The sequence below is a fragment of the Gavia stellata genome, chromosome 5, assembly GCF_030936135.1.
Source record: "Gavia stellata isolate bGavSte3 chromosome 5, bGavSte3.hap2, whole genome shotgun sequence".
Lineage (NCBI taxonomy): Eukaryota > Metazoa > Chordata > Aves > Gaviiformes > Gaviidae > Gavia > Gavia stellata.
This window is the reverse complement of record NC_082598.1, coordinates 35317267-35340755: the sequence shown is the minus strand read 5'-3', so window position 1 is coordinate 35340755 and position 23489 is coordinate 35317267. Positions and strand designations below refer to the sequence as shown.

General features: G+C 37.0%; 1 protein-coding gene across 2 annotated transcripts in view; it reads right to left on the bottom strand.

Moving 5' to 3' along the window:
* FAT1 (FAT atypical cadherin 1) overlaps positions 1–23489 on the bottom strand; it is a 104531-nt gene that overhangs the window by 69120 nt on the left and 11922 nt on the right. For both annotated transcript variants that reach the window (XM_059817978.1, XM_059817976.1), the window contains exon 2: positions 5377–5691. In XM_059817978.1, the coding sequence (XP_059673961.1) occupies positions 5377–5691 (315 nt within the window). The remainder of the gene's footprint in view (positions 1–5376; positions 5692–23489) is intronic.

The following is a 23489-nucleotide window of genomic DNA, read 5'->3' as shown; positions in this document are numbered from 1 at the left end:
GAACTGTAAGTACACATTTTAAATTGGGGGGCTAGTTTGCACACTAGCCTTACAATTCTTACCAGGTGCAACAAAAAGCTTGTATTTAATGCACATCCCACTCTCCTGTCTCAGACAGAAAGAAATTGCATGTTTTGATTGCAAGCTCTTCATGAAATGCATACAGTAACTTTCTCTTGAATTGACACCAACAGACCCATTTCTAAATGTTAAATCCAATACAGATTAGAAATTATATAATCATAATTCATAAACATCTCATAAACATACACTTATGTACAATGGTATTATCTGCTATTATTAGTAGATGCCATACTAAAGTATCCGGTTCCACTTTCTCTAAGAATTACTGCAACCTTGCTATCAACTGTCATGCTTCCAACATTCCTCTTCAAAAGCAATAAAGCAAATTAAGATCTTATAATACGAAAGAATCAAAGATGGAAAAAATATAAATTTGTCCACTCAATGATTGTGTAAAAATAAAAATATTCAGTAATTTAATTCAAACAATACAATATTCAATTGTATTTTGTAAATACAACCACGGAGTTTACATCAGTGAGATGTAAAACTTTTCAGTCCTGCAACTAGATTGGAGTTGAATCACTAACTTTTAAGTGAAACAGTTCATTACTCGTTCCTCAAAGCATCCATTTTTGTCTATACATTTTGTCTGAGAAAGCAATGAATCCAAATGCATCCAATGCAATACAAAATATTCTTAGTTGCTAGTTTCTGATAATTAAGTTCAAAGCCTTAGACCTTGTTGCACGGTAATTACAAAATACAAAAAGAAAACAATACGAACAACTCACAAGCAAATAAACCACACCCACATTAAACAGTGAAAAATCACTAAAGTACTTTCCATTATACATACCAGAAAAAACATTGTACATTGTGAGATCCAAGCACAAAACTCAGAACTTGTTTACTCTTATATAATCCTTTGCTTTACATGAGTGTTGCTGAAAACACAAATTTTTTTTGATCCTCAGTGCCATAGCTCTAGGGTTAAGTGGTGAGATTAAGCATAGAGTCCCAGGACGTGTGTTCTGAATAGCTATCAAATTCTGCCAACTCCAACTCCTTCCTTCTAAACATATTAAACCACCTTGGAACTCTTGTTTTTGTCAATTACTTCTGCATTTAATTGCAAGCTATTTTTTAAGAAGTTAAGCAGATATAAATTAGTTACCATAGCTTACATATTTGTCTACAGTTGTGTTCAGGTTGTGCATCAAAGTTGTAGAATTAGTCCTTGCTCTAATTTTTTTCTGGCAAATAGTATTATGATAACTATTTTTATTCCACCTGGCCAGATCACATGTATAGCAGCTTTTTTTCATTATGTGGAAACTCTGGAACTTAAGAAAATGATACATCATTTGCTTTAATGAAAGACCAGGTCTATCTCAAAAGATTACTAAATGTCCTGTGATGTACTGTGTTATATATCCTGCTCCAAAAAAGTGAAACAGCAGTTCTGCATGCAAAGAAAAACTTAGCAATGTTTCTTTAAGTTATTTTATAATTACTTAAAATAAGAAAGATATTTTTAAGTGCCAATGAAGATTTACTGAAGGCGATACTCAGAAACTGATCATTTTAAGAAGCACATAGATACTACTTCAGCTAGTAGCATTTCTGAGAAGCAGATCAGACAATCAATAGTTCTTGTGAAAAGAAATCTCTTTCTGTGAAAGATGAACTATATCCTACATAGGTCCATGTCAGTCAGTTTCACCATCTAAAAATTCAGTATTGTTGCACAAAGACACAAACATCTTAGTGTGGCGCCTGTAAAATTCTAGAAAAGAATTAGCTACTTACAGAGAACAGAAAGCAGTATTTTACTTGACATAGGTTACATACAGGTTATTGCTACTTATAATCTGTATTACTATTATGTGTGGGAATTCTAGCCATGGACCACAATACCATAGTGTTAAGAGACAGGAAAAGATGGATCCTTGACCTGGAGAGGAGACAGTAACATAGTATCAGCTGAAACATATTTTTAGCACTCACCACGTATTTTAAGAATCCCAACACTTGCCTTTCCTTGACTGGGACTGAATGCCATTACAGTCCTCATTTTGCCTTTGGGGTTGCACAGTGGCCCAAAGAAACACCACCACACACGCTTAACTCTCTTACTCTGTCACTTTCAGTGTTATAAAGGGATACAGTTAAAGACTCGATTCATATTCCAGCCCTATGTCCCCTTTGGCTGGAAAGGAAACCTGAGGCCCTGCAAAGGTTTCTCCTACTTTGACAAATACCTCACAGTGCCATAGCCTCACAACATCCAACAAGGGTGACATACCTGCACAAGCAAACAAGACAGGATTTGATCTCACTAATTCTAGTCAAATGTACTCTTCAGCTGAGACCTATTTTAATTAATTGAGGGAGATAAAATACACTGTGTTATAACTACAACAATAACTAGTTTATTTCAAAGTGATTTTTCAACTCCTTAACATTCCAATCCTAGTGAAAGCACTTTCACCCCAAATAAGATCTATTCAAGTTAAACATATTTGATTTCTAATAGACAGAAGAGAGACTTGGGAAGTTACAACCCTGATAACCTCAGTCAAAACTCATCTTATCACTGTGTTAGTGCCTACTGCAGATTGACAGTTTCACACTGAACACATACAGAAAAAACAAGACAGCCTGTTAGATCGCATAAAATCCAGTGTCCTATGCAACAGGAAGACAATGTACATTAGCTAGCTATTTAATCATTGAACTTGTATGAGTGCACTCCAGGAACACAACTGAAACCAGCCAAAGAGGTTTCCCTTCTCTTCTCCTCTGTCCACCTCTTCTCTTCCCCTCCTCTTCATCTTCATTATGTCTATCTAGCATTACAGTTTTAACAGCAAAAATTTTTACTCAATAAATTTACCTATCCCTGTGATTTTAACTGTATTAAAAAAAAATTCTCCTGCTGAATGTGAATCAGAGGGAGAAGCTTTTCTTCTCAGTGCTTGTATTCTGAAATATAATTAAATAATTATTTTCATTTGGTGGTTTGTTGTTATGGGGTTTTTTGAGGGTTTTTTTTGTGTTCCAACCCCCCCCCCCCCCCTTTAACACAGAGCCGAGAAGGACTCCAAATTGCACTGCTTGCTTCTACAGTATGCACGCTACAATAAACGCAGGTAAGAAACTCTCTTGACAGAAAATCTTTATTAGCTTTCTATTAAGTGTTCCTTATCACTTCACTATTTAGTGTGTTGAGCCCCCTCAAGCTCCCTTTCTAACATAAATGAGATCTGCAGTAAGCTACTGATGTGGAAAACTACAAACTCTGTCTGAAGACGAGTCACAATCTCCTGGTGCCCTAATTTTTCTATCCATTAAATAGGAATAAAGATGTTTCTTCATCTCAAAACTTAGGTAAGGGAGGCATGCAAGTGTCTTTTTTAAAAACAAAGTTTGGAAAATGCTGCATAATGACACAGAAGGCAGAGAGGAATAGGAAAGGAGTGGACAAAAGAGGAAGAGAAAATGGGCTAACGAAAAAATAAGGAAACAGCAACCAAAAATAGTTGGCTAATTATACAGTAAAGAGTAAATGAATGTAGGTAGAGTTTATGTTCACTTGCAATTTGAGCAGTGCAGTCACTCAATTCTTTCCACTCAACTCACAGGCAATTTTACTCCCAGTTTTATCAATATCACTGATATTTCTTGTCATCTTAATCAAAGTAGCAAGCAAACAGTACTTTTCAAAAACAGAAAGGATGAGGAAGTACATAGATGAGTAGAAAATTTTTCCTTCTGCATCATGTGTAAGCAGAGAAAGACAAATAGAAATAAAGTACACACACAGTTTCTGCATTCACTTTAGAAGACTCTGGGGTTGAATTTTCCTTGTTTTACTTCTTACCAACACTTCCGTAAATATAGTATTTAGATATAGGCTTTAACTGTGCTAAAGATCTTTTGTTGTTACAGCTATTTTGTATGTCCTTGTTGGCAATATCTTCACAAGCAGATGCAGCACATGCTGACAAAGAAGTTATTGTCAGAAATAACCCAAATAACATACCTGTGGTTGCACTCAGAACTTTGCTGACACAGCAATTACAGCTGATACAGCACGCAAGTCTCATACCCTGAGCTGAAACAACTATGAAACAGAATGAAGGCCATAGTGTCAACCCAGCCTTCAAAACATCTTTTTCACCCAGTTTTTGCTCCTTTAAATCCCCTGAAATTCCCTCCATGAATGAGCAAGAGCTAAATGAATAAGGCTTCTATTGCTCCCTTCTACTTACTAGGTTTGTTACAGATTAAAGTCACTCTCTACAGCTCTACAGCACCTCTAGTCTGAAAACCTCTGGATTCTGAGAAGAAATTTCTGAGTGAATCAGAAGCTTCTCCTGTAATTTTTACTGTGAAATAGTACCTAAACGCAACATATGAAAAGCTAAGCTGTGCCCAACCCAGCAAAATATTATTTAATTAAAACCAAACCCTTCTTTACAATTAGGAAAGACCTGTGGAAAAAACAACCTGTATATGTACTATTTTCTTTATGTCATTCAGAAGCAAGTGATGGTAGGCAACCTTTACATTGTTTTTAAAATTGCTGTGTAGCTTCAGTTAAAATGGACTATTTTATTTGTTTCCTGTCTCACTGCCCTACACACATTTCACTATTTGTAATTCACAGCTACAGGTCACTTGTTTCTTGTATTTGTACTTTCCTGTTACAACCTCAGTATGTTTTTTCTGAAACTTTCCAAACAACCACTGAACTCAGTCTCTTTCTTTTCATTACATAACAACCATACCTGCAAATTATCTTCCAGATTTTCTATCTCTTACAACAGCAACAGTTACTTGCAAAGATAGACCCTTCTGACTGTGAGGCAAGTGAGTTTGCAGTTAATAAATGGCTTGCGTTGCTTAGACTAACACTACCTGGAGAAAAAAAAAAAAGCCTGACAAGAAACCTATGTGTGAAAATTGGAAGACTGAGGCTGCTAAAACCAGTTTGGATGAAACTAAGCTAAAATATGTATTCCAAGAGTATATTTACTGCACTAGAAAAGAAAAAAAGCAAACGGGCGTTGAGCAGTGTAGAGTGGAGCTACTCTGAAGCAAACTTTCCCAAAATGTGTATGATGTGGATGTAAAGTACTTTGAACCAACTGCTTCACTCTGAAATCCTGTTCTACTTCTTTAACTTACTAATATTGACACAGCCCAAGATACTAGGTTAACTTTAACTATTGTGAAAGCATGGTTACAATGTTAAACCAAAGATCTTGATTTTGCCTGCTTTATGTATTTATGCAAATATATTGATTCATTCATATGTAAAATAAAACACTGTATTGTACTTACCCGTTTTGGGGTTTATTGAAAAGAATCCCTGTGGATTGCCACTTGTAATCTTGTAGGTTAATTTTTCACTTGAGCTAGAATCTGGATCAAATGCCTCAATCTGAACGACGGATACATCTTTAGGTGAGTTTTCCATGACCTCGGGGTAATAAACTGGTTCTGTGGTCTGAGGAGCATTATCGTTAACATCCCCAACTTCGATGTAGATTTCAATGAAAGATGATAAAGGCACTATGCCTTGGTCTGTTGCATAAACAGTTAACCAGTAATGTGAAGTAGTCTCACGATCCAGGCGATCTGCAGTCTCAATAACACCTATTTAACAGAAAGATAGGTAAATAGAAAATGCTCAATAAATTTGCAGAAGTGTGTAAAAATAGAGTAAGCAACAAGTTTAAATAAATGAGTAAATAAAAGTGAATACACGTTCAAAATAACCGACATTGTATATTAACAGAGCTTGTAGAATCACAGATAAACATATTGAGGCTAACCTGAAGCCACAAAAAATAAAATTACTACAACAGCTTTCAGCAATTATGCATTACAGATATTAAAACAATATATTACTTAATTTCCTTTCCAACATCCTTTGAGACTTATCAGATCAATTAGCACTATTCATAAAAGCTATTTTGCCTAAAAGATTAAATATAATGAGTAATTCACAGTCTTTTGGGACTTGAATGACCCTCTTTACTCATCACTGTTATAGTGAATTTTATACCATATTAAAACATCTGATTTAGATGCCAAACTCTTGAACTGTTTACCATTATTCATGTTAATGAGCAGCTACTTAAACAGGAAACGTTCTTATCTATATGCCCAAATGAATTAGTTAACTGAATTTTCTTAATGTGCTTATTTGGGTTCACACAGAAATTTCACAGAAAACCCCAGAAGTTATACCTGAAGCTAACCTTTGTAGCATTAGGACCAACCAATGGCTGCCATTAGTCTGGCAATGGAAAGCAGCGCTTAGCTCCATTTTACACACGTACAATGAGTTACCATTTAAGGAACAGCTATACAATTCACAAACGATAAAAATCTCTCTGCTGAGTCTACAAGAGTTTGTCTGAGCCAGAACTAAATAAAGAATGAGGGACTTAAGTTTTCATCCAGTGTGAAGGAAATACAGATCTATTTTTATAAGCAGCTTACTCTACAGGTACAGTCATAATATCCACATGGCAAAAGGGTACATGACGCAGTGTAATCTATGTGATGGGGGATGAATGTCAAACAGATTCACGGAGCCGTGGCACAATTAAACTTTGCACTTTCCTCTTCCTGATCCAGTCGCTCTTACAGGTTGTCCAATCTGAGATATTTTTTAAATAGAACTTAAAACGAACCTGATAGATGTCAGGGTAAGGGACAGAGCAAGCCCTTGCAACCATTTCTGTGGAAATCTTGAAGGGCTTTGTCATGGCTCTTATTGTTTGTTACACTGAGACACACCAGGCCTAATCGGGATTGGAGCACCACGACAGCTGCTTTTGGACTCTGGATACAGCCACGTAATATGACTATGCGTGATGTGGCCCTTGTGCTAAGCTCATTTACTCCATACAACATATATATACCATCAGTAAAATAGGACCTCGATAAAACTATGCCACTGTGCTTTTACAGTGTTCTGTTCTACAGGAAAGGAATTAACTCTATCATTTCCTTCACACACCCCAGGCACTTTTTTTACTGCATTGTACTGGCTGAGCAAAATGACATAAATATTGAGGAATTACTCATTTACTTATTACTTTCTTTGCCTTCTGGGAAGCTGCATAAAAGTCTGATGATGATAATTTGAAATTTTAAGGTGTCAATAAGATCACTTCAGAAGGGCTGGAGGGGATAGCATCCAGTCTTAGACCTGCAAAATACCCATATATAGCATTTCAAGCAACACAGCATTTCAGAACTACCACCAGATGTCAGTGTGGAAACTGGTTTTATATAGTGTCAAAGGCTTCAGAACTGGGATAAAAAGGAGAGACACTGCAACTTGAAAATATACATGCATTACATACAGTCTATAAAAGTTTTCTTGAAAGCAAACTGGTGACTTTATAATTTCCTCCCCTCCACCCACCCCACCCCCCGAGGAACATCATCAAAAACTAAGCCAAGGTGTTAATTTTAAGGATATCGACATTTTACATTTCCGGTCTCTTCAGCTCAGTATTTACATTTTTTATGACAGTTTTATTATTAAAAAAAGTAATAATCCTATGTAGTCACTGGATTTCTCCTGTGGTTACCTGCATAATTTCTGATTGTTAATGCACATAAGATTGCTCAAAGCTGCATGCCCATTTCGAAGAGCACGCAGTTACCAGGATTCTATTTTTGTAACTCATGTTACACCTTTCGCAGCTCTCTACTTCAGACAGGAGACTTGCTTGGGAGTAAATAAATTTGTTAATTACTGTGGCCTCATTTCTAAAGCGAAATACTGGATGTGGCATGCAAGCACTCCATCTTAAGACAGAGTAGATTCCATGTATGCCTTGGAAGATTTTGTAAAACCTTCATGTCCTACTAAACACAAGACTACACTGTATTAATTTTCCTTTTAGCAAGGCATCCAGAAATGCTGCTCTGTTGCTTGCGATCCGTGCAGAATACAGTGGGCAGTTTATGTGCTGAACTGAGCAACCATTATCATTTTACACCTGTCCTGCTTTGTTAACAGTAGCTACATCAGAAGTGACAGATGAATTTTAAGATAGCCTTGCCTGATTTTAAAGAAACATAAGAAGAGACTCCTGTGGTAATGGAGCTCTCCTCTTGCAATCTGCTCACCTGGCATTTACAAATTTTACTACCTTTAGTTATCAAAGCCTACCTCAAGGAAAAAGATTGAACCTACTTGCTTTTGTGGACTACCAGTTATCAGGTGTCCATTCTCTTAAGTCCCATACTTCACAAGGGAAAAAGGGGAAAAGAGTACCACACCAAAAAAACCAACAACAGTATTTCAAAAAGAAATATGTAAAAAGATTATAGGGATAGTATGGGTAGTGGCTAACAGTACAATACAGTAAAGATGGGCAACTTTATTTTTTGGTTCATTTTTCATTTCAAATTAGATCTGCATATATGACATTATTTCTGTATATTTCACACTGACTTTTGCAGAAACATTCAATGAAAGGCTTGTAATCTGTCTGATCATCTGACCACTGAACAAGTCATGTAACACAGATGTTTACACAACAGAGTAGCTCTGGTTTTCAGAATGTCTACGATTTTCTACAGGGTCATCCACACCCTAAGCAAGCATTAGTCAAAGTAACACGAAATCTCATTCACTAAAACTATTTTTCCATTTTTCTCATGTTTCTCACCCAACAGATCCTGAATTGCTGGGTGAACGTTTTTTCTGTTTGTGCTGTTTATAATTCCAAACTAAAATAGAAAGCATCTAGGAAAATGATTTTATCAGCCAGATATGCAAAAACGCCTACATAACTGTTTAACACTAATCAACAGATTAATTCCTGAATGAACATTTCCTAGAGGCATAAAGGGTACTTAAAAAAAGCTTCATGTACCCCACTTACAGTTGAAAACAGATGGAATAGACAGGTATGTATGCAAGTTGGAAAACTTATTAGAGATGGGCATCACACATAAGTGGATTACTTTGACAATATTAAAAATGAAGACTCAAAATAACATTCCTACAGTATAAAAGCCACGCAAAAGGGGACAGGAAGATGGGGAACAAAAATCTCCCTTCACCCCTTGCACGTTGAGTGGAGTGGCGGAAAGGCCACCACACCTAGTTCTCCTTCATCACTCAAAGCTGCAGGCACAGCGAGGGAAGGAATGACTGGTCTATTAACATGACTCAGCTATCTTCCTGCTGTTTCCACCCAGCAATAAACTGGAACAGATACAGATCCAGTACATGTGTCTGGGGGAGGGGGGAAGCTCTGACTACTAAAACCTGAATATTTTCTGGTTCTGCATCAGTACTTATGTCACAAAACACAATCAACAGTAAATGCACACAACTACACAGAGTACTTGGTTTTTCTTCCCTTTTAATGTTACTGTACAATCTGACCTTACATCAGTAATTACAAAACACCACCCTTTTCTCATTACTCTAGTTGAAGTTGCTCCTGCAAGTTTAACACTAAATCTTTCCTGATTTTGCCTATGAGGACACTAATAGCTTCATCTTTAATTTCTATGCAACAATGATGAATACAAACGCATGTAAACTTCAGTAGTCTACTAAAAAACCTTCTAAGGTTTTTCCTTCTACTAAAAAGCCTTCTAAAAACACAAGCCCAAAGAAGAATAATTTAACTAAGACTTTTTTTTTTTTAATGAAAAAAGATAACAATAGTTATCCTACCAAATCACAGGTCTAGAACCAGTCCTTAAAGTATCATTGGTTGGTGTGCCAACCTTCTGCTTTTGCAAACATTGACTATAGTGGCCTATTTTACATATTAGGGCAGCATAATATTGTATGCTGTTTGAAAGCCAGCACTCGTGGAGTTCATAAATTCACTGGCTTCTAGTTCTAGTGGTTCTCAAGACAGCAGAGAGAAAAATGATGGGAACTCATATATCAAAGAGAAGTAATAAAACAATCTAAGTAAGAGTTAATTTGTTTTAATCTCGCAATCTGTTAGATCCATTAAGCATCAGTAAGATGTTGATCAGTATCATCAGTTTCAGCAGTGGATTTTGGCTCCTAGAAAGTATTTTCACTTTTTTCTTCAAGTGGTGCAAAGCACATTTAGGGGGTACAGCATAAGTGCTTCTATTGTATCGTCAATGCTGTAAAAGCTCCACCTCTGCTCTAGTTCTTCTCCCATTCATGGAAAAATCTTTAATCAGCAAATTTCCCATCCATTCTCTATGCTGAGGCAATTTGATAATTGTAACTTTTACAAACCATTTGCTTTTTATGTAGCAAGACAAGTAGAGAAATCTTCCACAGTGCACCACTAAAGAATCTTTAGCATGTATGGTAATCCCAAAGACTCATAAATATTATTGTTAATAAAACATGTTGAAGTGAGGATTCCGAAAACATTCTTCACTTGGCTGGATATGCAATCTTGAAGCCTTTCAGGTGGTCAGGATAAAAAGAAATTCATATTCAGTCACTAACCACCAGAGCGGTGTAGAAAAGAGCTCTGATGAAATGTTTCTCAGTCATCTGCAAGGGGACATCAGAGCTAATTTTACAATATTCATATGTCTGAAATTTTAGACTAGGTATTGTTCCCACTTGATGCAATAGGACTTTTCTATCAAATTTCATTAAAAGGAGGCAACAGTTGTAAGTGAATACTACAGAATAGAATTTGGACAGAATTCAATATGGAGGAACAGGCTGGTTTATGAATACAGCAACTGAGGAAAAATCAGAACGTTAACCCCACTCTTTACAAGAACCAACATTACTTCCAATTTAAATCCCACAACCCAAGTCACTACAACCAAAGTCACTCAAAACAAAAACAAACATATAAATCCACCTCAAATCTGACAGTATTACATATGCCAATTCTATCTCATTAACAAATGCTCAAACTATAATACCCCCAATTCCCAGGGATGATCCTCCTTAAGTGTGCTTATCCATGAGAACTCTCATTAACAATATTAATGATTCTTTAATGGAAATCAAAACCTGCACTCATTTCTCAGCAAAGCATGAAAATGCAGTTTAGCAGAATTTGCCCTGGGAGTGACGTTTGAAACAAACTAAGAGAAATCCCCGGCCTGGAACATGATGCTTGAAATCTGATTATAAACTTACTTAATCTAAATTCTAATAAGCTGGGCAAATCAAAAAGCTTCTTCACCTGCTCTAAAAGCCATCTCTGGGGGGAAAAAAGGCAACATTTTAAGAATTGCATGAACAAAGGTTTTGATCAAATATGACATTCAATGAAAAAACAATCCAAATCAAAGTTTTAAAGGTGAGTGGATTAAGCCTCTTACAAACACAGAGGCATGCTGTCCCTCAATGGCACTAGCCTGCCAACACACCAACACAAGACTGCAACTTTGTCTTGAATTCTAAACAAACGGTAAGTCACTGCAGTGTAAACTATCACTAAGGTTTGTCTGCACAATCTTTGAAAAGCTCACCACATACTGCAGTTTACTACTTAAATCTCTGCTACCTTTAGATAGGCTGCATATATTTTCAGGTCATCTTATCTAAAATAGCATTTTTAAAAAGCCATACTTTGCCTTTTGGTGCAAATTAGTGTCAGTGCAGTTCTTCAACACTATCCGGATCGAACACAGATGAGCACAGATGACTTCCTTGGCAGACTTTCTGTTCCTGTTTGTCTCTTCTTACATGTTCTACTTTTGCCTTTCCTGCAATACACCTCTCTTAGATTACCTGCCATGACATGATAAGCATTTTCCCGAGCTGTATAAATACAGAGGCTATAGCAGAGCTGACAGGATTAAAAAAAACCCAAAAAAACACCAGACAAAAAAAAACCAAACAGGAAAGAGCATCTGGCATAGGAGAAGACCCAGTGCTTGTCTGCTTCTCAGCAGTCTCCAGAGGCCTCAAAGAGGAACACATCCATACTCTTTCGTCCTCCTTTTCCCCTTGAGTAATTTCTAGAGGCACAGTCAAATCAGGACAGTTGGCAAGTGCAATCCTGTGTATTATGCATGGGGCTTTTAATTTGGTTTTTTCCCCTCCACTTTACGCTGCCTGTCAGACATAGTAAGAGAAAACAAGTTGACTTGAAAAAAACCCCAAATTTATTAATAGTTATGGCACCCACCCGCACAAGAGAAAACAGACTACAGCAGACTGGAGTACACTATTTACAAGTACTACACCCATCTGTAGTACTCAGTATAAATTGTGATTCTATTACTAACTGTGACCAGTGTCATAGCTCAGATTCTTTCCACTTCTAGAGCAATTTAAAAAACCCTTTAGCCAATTTATCTATATTTCTGTTAACTTCTTAACTTCTTTCCAGTAACTTCTGGTCACCACTGTAGTCCAACAGTGGGAAATGGTTGAAGCAGCAGCCAAGTACAGCCACAACCCTACATGCCATAAAGAGTTCTACAAAGTGAAGGTTTTGAAACATGTAACCTATTGAACTCCGAAGATAAAATTCTTTCTTTCCCTGAGGCTGCCATGCTACTGTAACTCAGGCCTCTACCAAGCACCAGTGTGTGTAAGGGACAACTGAGCCTTAAGCCTACAGTTCTTCTAAAATAGCATCCAATGCTAATGTCAACAAAATTTAACATTATTTGATCAGTCAAGTAATAACCACTTGATAAAACCAGAACAAACAAAGGCAGCACAATATCACACAAGTCTTTATTTTTCACAAACCAACTATCCTTAAACACTGAAGATTTCAAGTATGTCCTGCCACAGAGACAAGGAACTATTCAGCACTTAAAATGTCAGTTGAAAAGACCAAAATCTCCATCCTGTGAACTCCTCGAAACAATCTCCTTCTAAAGAAGGAATGGAATGAGATTCCTTTTGCAGAAGTGAAATGTCAGCTCATCCACTCTATAAACAGGGCAGAATGCCAAGAGAGGCACTGCACTCTAACTCTTGAAATACTAAAGACCTGCAACAGGCAGTGTGAACTTTTAAAAAAATATATACAATCTCTCTTAAGAGAAGTAATATTTTTGATAAATAAACTAAGCTGGAAAAGTGCTAGCCTTGCTTACGTGTATCACATACGCACCTTGAACAGGAAGCACTGCGTATTTACACCTCTATGGAACAAAGTGCAACAGTCACACAGAGAAACAGGATTTGCTTTTCTACTCCATAGAAACTTAAAGCTTATCACTGACAATGCAAGCTACTCACATACAGACTTCTTGCATCTAGAAGATTCACACAGACTAAACTGTACTGTTTCAGAATATAAATAATCCTTGGTTGCAGCCCTGAAGGAGAGCAGAAAGTTTTAGCAACTATTGCTTGGCTTTGAATTGCACGTGAACAAGAGGTGTTCACTGCTCTTCTCTCCCCTCTTCTCCAGGAGCACTAATTAGGCACAGCTAGGAAGACTGTAACTTCGCAACAAACCATCGATACTGCACTTTGCATAACTCATGAAGAATTCCGATTACTTGTTTGCAAACATGTCTGAGGAATATGAATATGCATAACTAATATTTCAATCTAGTTTGAAATAGTTTCATTGTTTCTTTTTCACCACTCAACGATTCTTCTACTTTGCCCGAGTAAAGCTGAATATTAAATTAACACATTATGATTTATTTTTTAAATAATTTGGTAGCTTTACCTTTTACATGCATCCTGGTTAACTGTACTTTAATGATTTAAAAAAACAACAAACAAAACCACACCACACAAAAACACAACCACCCTTGAAAAATTCTGCAACAAATTATTTTTGCCAGCTATAAAGTTAAGATTTTCACATGTACCCCAGAAGTCATTAGAAAATATCATCTAACATCTGTCATCAATATAACCATTCCCTCTAATAGTTACAGCTTGTCACATATTTAGATTTTACACATTTATTTTTTTAGATATTCAGTAAGTTTCTACACACAGTGGTCTTAATCCACTTTTTAAATATGGATAACATTTCTTCTTTATAAGTACTGAAGAAAGGGAATGAAAAAAATTAAATTTTACAATTTCCGCTTCAGAGAACACACAGGAAAATTTCTCTCAGGAGAAGCTAGGAAAAAAATACTGAAAATAAGCTGAAAGTAACATATTGGAATTACAAGTCCTTTGTCAGCATTTATAAAGGCAAATTTCAATCAATTTTCAGGGAATCTTAGTTATAGCTCTTTGAAACAGAAAGCTGTATACATTTCAGGTTGTGTCTTGTGTTCTACCAGCTGAGAAATCATGCTTAGACAGGATTGTTAAATGGAAAGCAACTCTTGTTACTGTTTCAAGGACAAATTGCTCATTTTCTAACAAATCAGGGCTTAGAAAGTTTCGAGTAACATCACTTAGCAGTATCAGCAAGCTGATAGAACTGTAGTGAATTTGCACAAGTTCTATAACTGGTAAATGCCACTTCACTGTGCAGCTGCAAGACCTTCGAAGATGTCAAGTCCACCACTGCTTGCTCTCTTTCCAGGGACTAGTTACTGCAAGTTCTGGGAGATGGAAGGGGAAGAATATCACTGCAGAGAATACGTGGTCTCGAGAACACACAGAACCATTAACAGAGTATAGGAACCATCATCATCAGAACAGATTTGAGATTTTAACTGAACAAAACCAAACTGAACAAAGTAAAACCTCTATCATAATAAAATCATGACCTGCTTTATATCTCAAATTTAACTTCACTGAACTGTCTAGATGTAATGAAATACATAGCCAAATCTAATTTTGTACCAATACCTTCGGTAAATCTGATATGAGCACAAATTTTCAAAAACTCCCAAATTCCATTAAATAACCTACTGTATTGAATATTAAACAATTTCTGCATATGACACTAAGGGAACAACAGAGAGAGTAGTTGGTGAAACAATCAGACACTGTCAGTGTCCAGTCAAACCTGGCAGACTCACTTTTGTAAATGCATAGAAATTACCAACACACTCATAGTAAAACACTTTTTTGGGGGAAAAACTTGGTATCCAGAGAGTCCTAGCATGTGGTCAAATCCAGAGCTTGACATAAAACTTAAAACACGGAACAGTTTATGCATCACTTCTGAGCTATGAACAGATGGCAGTAATTTGAATTGTGTTCAAGTGGAGGGAGAGAAAGGGTCACTATTGATCTCTGCTACATGCAGCTTGTTTATAAGGTAGATACAGAGAGATCTGAAGAAACACAGAAATGTTCAACACTTAAAAGCAGCTATTACTTAAACAAGCAACTAGAGATAGTATGAAGACCTAGAAGCAAAGACATGCATAGTTAAAGCTCTGCACCAAACTCAGACTGTATTTTAGAACATTCAGAAAACAGGTTTTGCAGGTCTTAGTTAAATGCATAAAATAGAACAAAATACAGGGCAAGAGAAAGAATTGTAAATAATTAGACCCAGCAACATTTTGACTTCCAGTTCCTGCTCATTGCTTTCTGCACATTTGTACCAAACCAAGTCAAATGAATGGAACACAGTGTTTAGACCATTTATAAGAGAAAAAAGTTCTGAAAACATGTTCTTAAAATTGCCTACATAACAGATTATGCCCAGAAATTATGATTCAGTACTAGGTAGTCTGGGCTAAAAGTAATAAATCTGCTAAGGTTCACAAAGCTTGTGAACTTGTTCTCAGGAAGTCGGGGGTGGCGAGGGAGAATTTTTGCAATTAGAAGGTCCCTGATGGGGCTGCCTTAGAACTCAACTCATTACTTCCAGTTCAGAAAATCTTTTGGGACAATGGCAGACAGCTCCTATTGTCAACCTCATTTATGGTTATTTTAATAGCTCCAGCTTATTTCTGTCAGCTAGGCTGCTTGTATGTCAGACTTTTGGACAGGCAATATAATTGCTACACAGAGGAACAGTACCATGTTGCTAAAGCTCGATACGGAGAGACATAAAAACCCCCTGATGAGTACACATTAGGGAAATGAAATGTTAACTCCTATGACAATAGGAAAAATTATTGTAATACAACCACATATGATCTACGTTTCTTTGAAAAGAGAACAAGTAAAGCAAACTTTGCTCTTAACATGAGCAGTCATTCATGATTTGAGAGAAAGCATGCTGAAAAAACATGACCGTACTACTACATCAGCATTATGGCAGGTTTATAAAGTATTAGTGAAAACGGAACAAACTGCCAGCAGATTCTAGGCCAAGCATGTGGGCTCTCAGTACCCACAAAAGCAGCTCTTCCTACTGTGTTACAGGAGCAAGGTTTGCAGGATCTGATGCAAATCACTGCTCCAGTCATCCATCCCCTAATCCAGGGCAGATTTTTGTTTTCAGGTAAAGACACAACTGGTTTCTATGTCCCAAGAAATACAATTAGACAGTATCATAAAATAAGTAACTATGTTTAAGTAACTATGTTTAAGCAAAACTACTTTGTGATAATATTGTTACACTATTCAGTTACCTTAAAATCCTGCTCTCTCACTACAGTTTCATGACCAACAGAGAATTTTTACTAAAATGTAGGTAATTCAGAAACAAGTGCTAGGTTCTACAGGCCTACTGTTTGTTTACTTATGAACATCAAAGACAAAGAAGGAAATGTATCTAATCAAATTTTTACAATGTATGTGTACTTGCATGTACATAAGAAATGCAAAGAATGAATTTCTATGTTCTTTGTTAAAGCCTTAAGAATTTCTTACATACACACACAAATGAACACATATATGCTCTTTAGAATTCTGGCTTTGCCCTGTAAAATCCCTCTAACATCACTGTCAGTCTTACTAGTACTAAGGAACTGTTGACAATGTGAGTGGTTATATTACCACTCTAGTAATTTAACTGGGAAATGGGGAGCCTCTGAAGGGGAAATTCCTCTGCAAATGGCCCCAGGAATTTCAAAACTAACTGGAGTTGACAGATTAACCTAGGTCCCCCTTAGGCAGAGAAGAGGCTACAAGGAAAATAATGAGATGTATGGGAAGCCAATTATGCACAAGAGCAACACATTTAATTGTACAGAAACTGGTTTGTTGATCCAGCAGGATCTAGCTGTTTAGACCTCTGCAAACTATTAAAATACCTGCAACAAGTATACTCACTTTTTGTCTGTAAATCTCAAAGTTTAATGACCATATTAAATAAGGAAAATTGTTCCATGTATCCCAAGAATCTTTTTCCTGCATACACAGCATTTCTCTCGGATTCCCCTTTTGGTTGCAATTTGAACAACTGCAGCCTACCTCATATTACTTCCACAAAAGTAACTTTGAAGGCCCAGCAAGTTCAACAGAGCAGTTCAACAGAGCAGTCCTACTCTTCAGTAAGAAGCAGTTACAGCTGTGCTCCACAGCAACACCGGCTCATGACAAATCCACATGCAAAAAATTGTCATTTAGCATGTGTATGTTATTTATAGTGGTTTGTGTTTTGGACTGCTGCAATTTTGCTTCAAGCTTTCAGTCTCCAGACTATTTTCAGTTGCAGAAACTGCTGGTTAACAATGACAGCTCTCAGACCAGCTCTGAGCAAGAAAAGATACTGATTCCTACCAAAAAGCAAGTAGCATGTTGAGGAATATTGAATAGCAGTAATAGCCTGATTTCCATGTTACTGCACCAGGTAGCTATATACACAATGGCACTTAATTACTGTCAACAGAAACGCTGCTCCCAAGCAGATTTATGTGTACAAAGAATGGCTGGTGTACCTGTGGGCATGTGAGTGCTAGGAGAACAAAGCAAATCAATGAAGTCATGAGATTAAAGCATCTGGGATCCAGCGGCATCAAAAGACATTTTCATCCTTGTTCTGACAAAGTCAGATTTATTAACCTACAATGTATCCATTTATTTATTCAGACTTTATTTCTACTCATCTATCCAGAGGGGATTCCAGGCTGATCAGTACTTGTTATACTAATTTTTTTATTATTTGCCTTTGCATATGAATCAAAATAAACAAAAGGCCATACAAAGAAATGTTTCTGAACTTGTTTGTTTCTGAGTAAAAACTTCAGGACAGGAGCATCATGAAGGCAAAGAACTTTGTGGTTAAAAAAATACGTTCATTCTCTTTGGTTAAGATTACTGTATCCAGCAAATGAGAAATCCTCTGTTTGTAAGCAAATTCTTACATGTACACTGAAGGATCAATACTTAACATCTAAAAACGAGACGTGCAACTAGAAAATGATAAATGATTTATTAGATGTCAAGCATATTTATTTGTAAGTGCCCTGGATGCTTGTTGGAAGATGGGTTCAGTCTTTTTCACATAAATAACGGATAACTGCCTGCACCATTTTAAATCAACACTTTCCAGAAGAAAAAAAATAAATGACTAAAGGTAGCAGAAATTAATGCAAGTTAACAGTTAAAAAAAAAATCTATAAATTTAATTCACTCTACATTTATTGCTTAATAGTAGAACCTGCAAGCATTTGGATAAACAGACCACAGTTTCTCTGTTAGAATTTCCCTTGGAAACATCTAAATTATTCCCCACAGAAACATTTTTCGCTGAAGATAACCGCACCTTTAGTAACAATACCAAAAAGAGTGACTGATGTGAATAACTCTCCACCAAACAAGAATTTTAATTATCATAGAGCCATGATAAAAGTAGATCAACTCTGTCTACACTAGTACACTCAGTTTAAATGAAAGAACACTACAGTATTGTAGGTAACTAGTAGACCATTTAGGCACAAAATGCATTTTGCTCCTGAACCACTGAACATTTTTTCCTTTTTTAAGAAATTGACAGAATCTGCAGTGACTAGAGATGGAGTTCTCAAATCTCTGTATCTGTGCATGACTGTTCTCAACAATATGTTCTTAAATACTGGCCATTCTTGTGTTTGACTAGACTGAACAACTGAATTTCCAAAGGATTTTTTCATCACCCCTGGAATTACAGACATAGTGTGGCACAGGTTTCTTACTCCATTTCCTCCTATCATCACATGCTGGATCAATATTTCACTCCAAATTTTATCCACATCATCTGCAGTAATCTTGTTCTCACTGTAATTACCACTCCCTTTACTTCTTATTAAACAATGCACATCAAAACTGACGTGTCATTTGAGTCAATGACAACCTGACAACTCATCTTTTGCTAACAGTTTTTGAACCTTCTCACACTCCCCTCTCCCACCTTATCTGTGTCTGGAAGGATTCAAGTCAGTCCAAACTTTCAACGGTCAGCATGAACATTTTTAAGCAAGCAAAAAGCTAACTGAGAAGTGCAAGTTCTAAGACTTTTTTTTTTTTTTTAAATATTTGCAAGCACAGTTTTTGATCTCTGGGCTTCTGTACTTAACCCAGTCAGAAAGCTGATTAGGAATTGTGTGAAATAGTGGGGACTACGAACTGCTTAGGTTTTTGTTTTATCACTTTTTTTTGAGACATGTTTTCTCTATATACCTACACAAAGTAATCCACTTCTTAAGAAGTTGTCATCTCTTCTTACACACTTCTTACTTTAAAATGGTCTGGACAAACCCAGGCAACCCAAAATATTACTGTACTAGCTAGTTGCACAGGTATGGAAGCACATATGTATAACCAGACATCAAAGAGAGAGGCATAGGTAATTTTTCCATTTCTGATTAATCTGCTAAAATTGATACTACCTTCAAAGCGAACTATGATACCAGACTTCTTATGCAAAGGCATAGACATCTTTCCCTCCCTCCCTGAAGCAGTTAACATTCCTTGCACAGGCAGCTGGACATTTGTTAATCATTAACTGCCTGTGTAATAAAGACAGGGAGAGAAACTGTTAAGCCATTCCTCACAATGGTACACCAAAAAAAAATCTTTAAGACAGAAGATTTAGCGAATAGTGTAAAATTATTTACAGTAACAAAAAAACTGTTGTATTATCATGGCACATTCAATATTTTGCTGACAATACCTGGTTTTGTGAGCAAGACTTTCCATATTCAAATGTAAGTAATTAACTCGGGAATTTAATCAATAAAAACCCAGCACTTTTAACTAAAACAGAAAGAAAGAGGTATCTTTTTAAAAGATGAACTATGCTGTTAATCTCTTGGATAGTAAAATAATACATACGACCAGAATTGCAACACCAAATATAATATAGGCATAACCAATGCATACATTCCACTCTTATCTAGAATCACTTTGATTCACTCTACCTTGCTTTCATTACAGGAAGGGCACAGCAAGGGCATTCCTCTCAGATCAAACAGAAAATTCCACAGACAGAAGTTTCCACATGTCTGATTCGTTGCAGATTAAACCCTTATCATTAGACAGCAATCTCTAATTTTCATAGAGACAGGATATACCCTGTAATGGTAAACCTACAGGCAAAGGTTTGGGGCGGGGGGGGGAGGGGTGGGGGCAGATGGATTAAAAAAATTAAGAAAAATCTGTAGAATGGAGATGTATTCCCCATGCGAGAGCTATGCATGTCACCCTCACAGCTTTGGAGAAATGGAGGGGACAAGGGAACAAGGTACTAGGATTAAAGACAACATACATAATTCCATTCATACATTCCATCTTAAGCTTCTTTGTACTGCAAGTCTTTCAAGCTGAACTACCAAACTCCCTCTGTGCATAAATACAGCCATAAATACAGGACTACAGGTAGCACATACGAGGAGAAGTCTGTATTCATTTGTAGCACATTATTCATTCATTCTGTATTCATTTTTAACACAAAATCTTCATTTCTTCACATGACTGGAGCAGTTCTGTAATGCTCATGTACATTTACCAGTAACACAAGAATCAGAAAGCTGTTCTGTAACTATACTTCCTACATTTTGAAATTTTTAATATAATAATCTTTTAATCCTTAAGTCCTGTACAAAATATGAATAAGCACACGGTGATCAGCAACTTCAAAACCGAAACTCAGAAATTTTCTTTTTTTAGTGTATAGAGGCTATAGATCTCTACAATTACCTGAAAGGGGGTTGCAGAGAGGTGGGTGTTGGCCTCTTCTCCCAAGTGACGAGTGACAGGACAAGAGGAAATGGCCTCAAGTTGCACCAGGGGAGGTTCAGGCTGGATATTAGGAATACTGAGAGAGTGGTGAAGCATTGGAAGAGGCTGCCCAGGGAAGTGGTGGCATCACCATCACTGGAGGTGTTCAAGGAACATGTAGATGTGGGGCTTCGGGACATGGCTTAGTGGGCATGGTGGCGTTGGTCGATTGTTGGACTTGATGATCTTACAGATCTTTTCCAACCTTAGTGATTCTGTGAGGTGCTTTAAGGCTTTTTGCATTAGCAAAACAAAAATGGCCTTTTGTACAAGCACCCCAAATGATTGATTTAAGAAACATGTGGATTTTGGAAGGAGTCCATGTCAGTGAGGACTATTCGAAGAAGTAGATTGGGCAATAAAACAATGGAACTACTGAATTTTCTGTGTGTAACCTTTCCTGTCATATAGGCAGATATTCAGTTCTGGTATCAGTGATGCCACACTGCAAGACTGTGCAGACACAGAACTCTGAGCCGAAAGAACTATTAATGATGGCCACTATGGTAGGTCAAGACAATTTATATCCACTAGCTCAGCAGTTTGCTCTTTAACCCTAATGCGTATCAAAATTACACAACTCTTTATAAGAGCTGTGAATATATTGATTTATCCTTGGTCACAAATAATTTACAATGAAATAGAAGCAGCTGTTGGAAGCGTGGCGTTTGGGGAAACCTCATTTCTGAATAAGGAAATTATCTGTTGCGGTCCTGTTGCTAGATTCTTTGGACACTTCTGTTTTCCCAAAATTCCCTCTTTGATGGCACTGGAATGCTAGAGATTTTCTTTTGTTGAGTCACATGGAGACTGATAAATTCAAAATTCACTTTTGGTCACGTTCAGATGGCCAGTGCAATCGAGTCACAGATGCAGTAAGAATGATGCACAGATTACAAAATGGACCTGCAAACCGTAGTTTCAGCAAGGCCCAAAGTATTTTTAAATCCCAGTTCTAAAGCTACAACTACTCTGTGTTGTAAGTTGTGGAAGTTTGCCAAATACTCATGTAGGTTTGTTCTTTGTTAAATATACCCAAATGCTGTATGATTAAAGTTTAAAATCTTCAAAGAAAAGAATAAACATTACGCAATCATTTCAAGCTCCCCTCCTTTGACCTTAATATGTACTTCAAAAGCTAAGCAGATGCTTAGTAGGAAATAAATCCCCAACTCAACAGATGTACCAACAGTGATAGGCAAGATGCACCTTCCATAGCTTTTGGCAACTGTTCCCTTTTATTATTCCTCTGCTCACAAGTACTTTTCAAGTCAAAGAGAGGCCTAAGCAAGTTAATAGGCCCTTAATATGTACTCTGCTGCCTGAATTGATTGCTGTTTATAAGGTAATCTTTGGGACTGCATGTGGCTCAGCCTCAGTTCATCTCCTACAGAGACACAGCCCCCAGGCAGCTCTGTTTTCATCAGACCAAGTTGTAACCTAATCAACACCTTTCACAACAAAACAATCCCTTACTTTCAGCATCCCTGCAGAAGAGGAAGGGAGCCCCAGCTTTTGTATGGGATCTCTATTTGGCAGCTAAGGTGATGTTTTACCCAGCAGGATACCTAAAAAAAACGTCAAACTGCTTTGGAAGATCCCCCTGCCAACAGCAAAACACAAGATTAATATGTTGTCTAAAACTAATTCAGCTTCTTCTAAAGACACATTCTAAAAGCTACATTAGCAACCTAATAGCACTTTTTGAGTTACTACCACCACAAATGCAAATTATATGTTTTCCTTCTAGCCTAAGAAAGAAAGGTAATCAGCTAGCTCCAGGATGCTCAGGACCTCGGTCCAAACCCAGGCCTCCTTAACCTCTGCCAAACTGAAACTCAACATTAGCTCTAAATGCCAGGCTTAGCTCTAGCACATTTGATGCACCTGAAAAGAAACGTGAATGCAACAGCATCATCCCACAGGTTAACCCAGTGGCACGATCAATTCCAGACCTTAGCCTGAAAGTAATCACACCCTGAGTACAGTAGTGCAAAATTGCAAACTGTAGTCAAGACCAGATGGTCCCTGACAGGTTAACCAGGGAACCTCGTCTGAACTTGAGTACTTATATGTATATGACTAAATTCAGGTGTCAGGCAGCCAGGCTATCAGTACCAGCAATAAAGCAAAATAATGCACCCCTGAAAGTTAGTTATCTCCTAGGAAAAAACTGTCTGGATTGTTTTTTTTGGACAGCGGCAAATTTAGGACTTGTCCTCAGTCTAGTTGATAGTGAGTCTCTGGCTCTTATCTTTATTTCTTTAAACAGACACAAATTGTGCTGAACTGGGTCTATACTTTTTCAAAAAAGTTTTAAATTCTAGAGGGGATCTAAAGATACAACAGTTATCCTTAGTAAGCTGCTGTTACAGATATTTGTAGTGTCTCATAAAAGAGAATATATGTGCCAATTGCCTCATTTTTAAAACCATAACAAATTGGTGGAAAATGT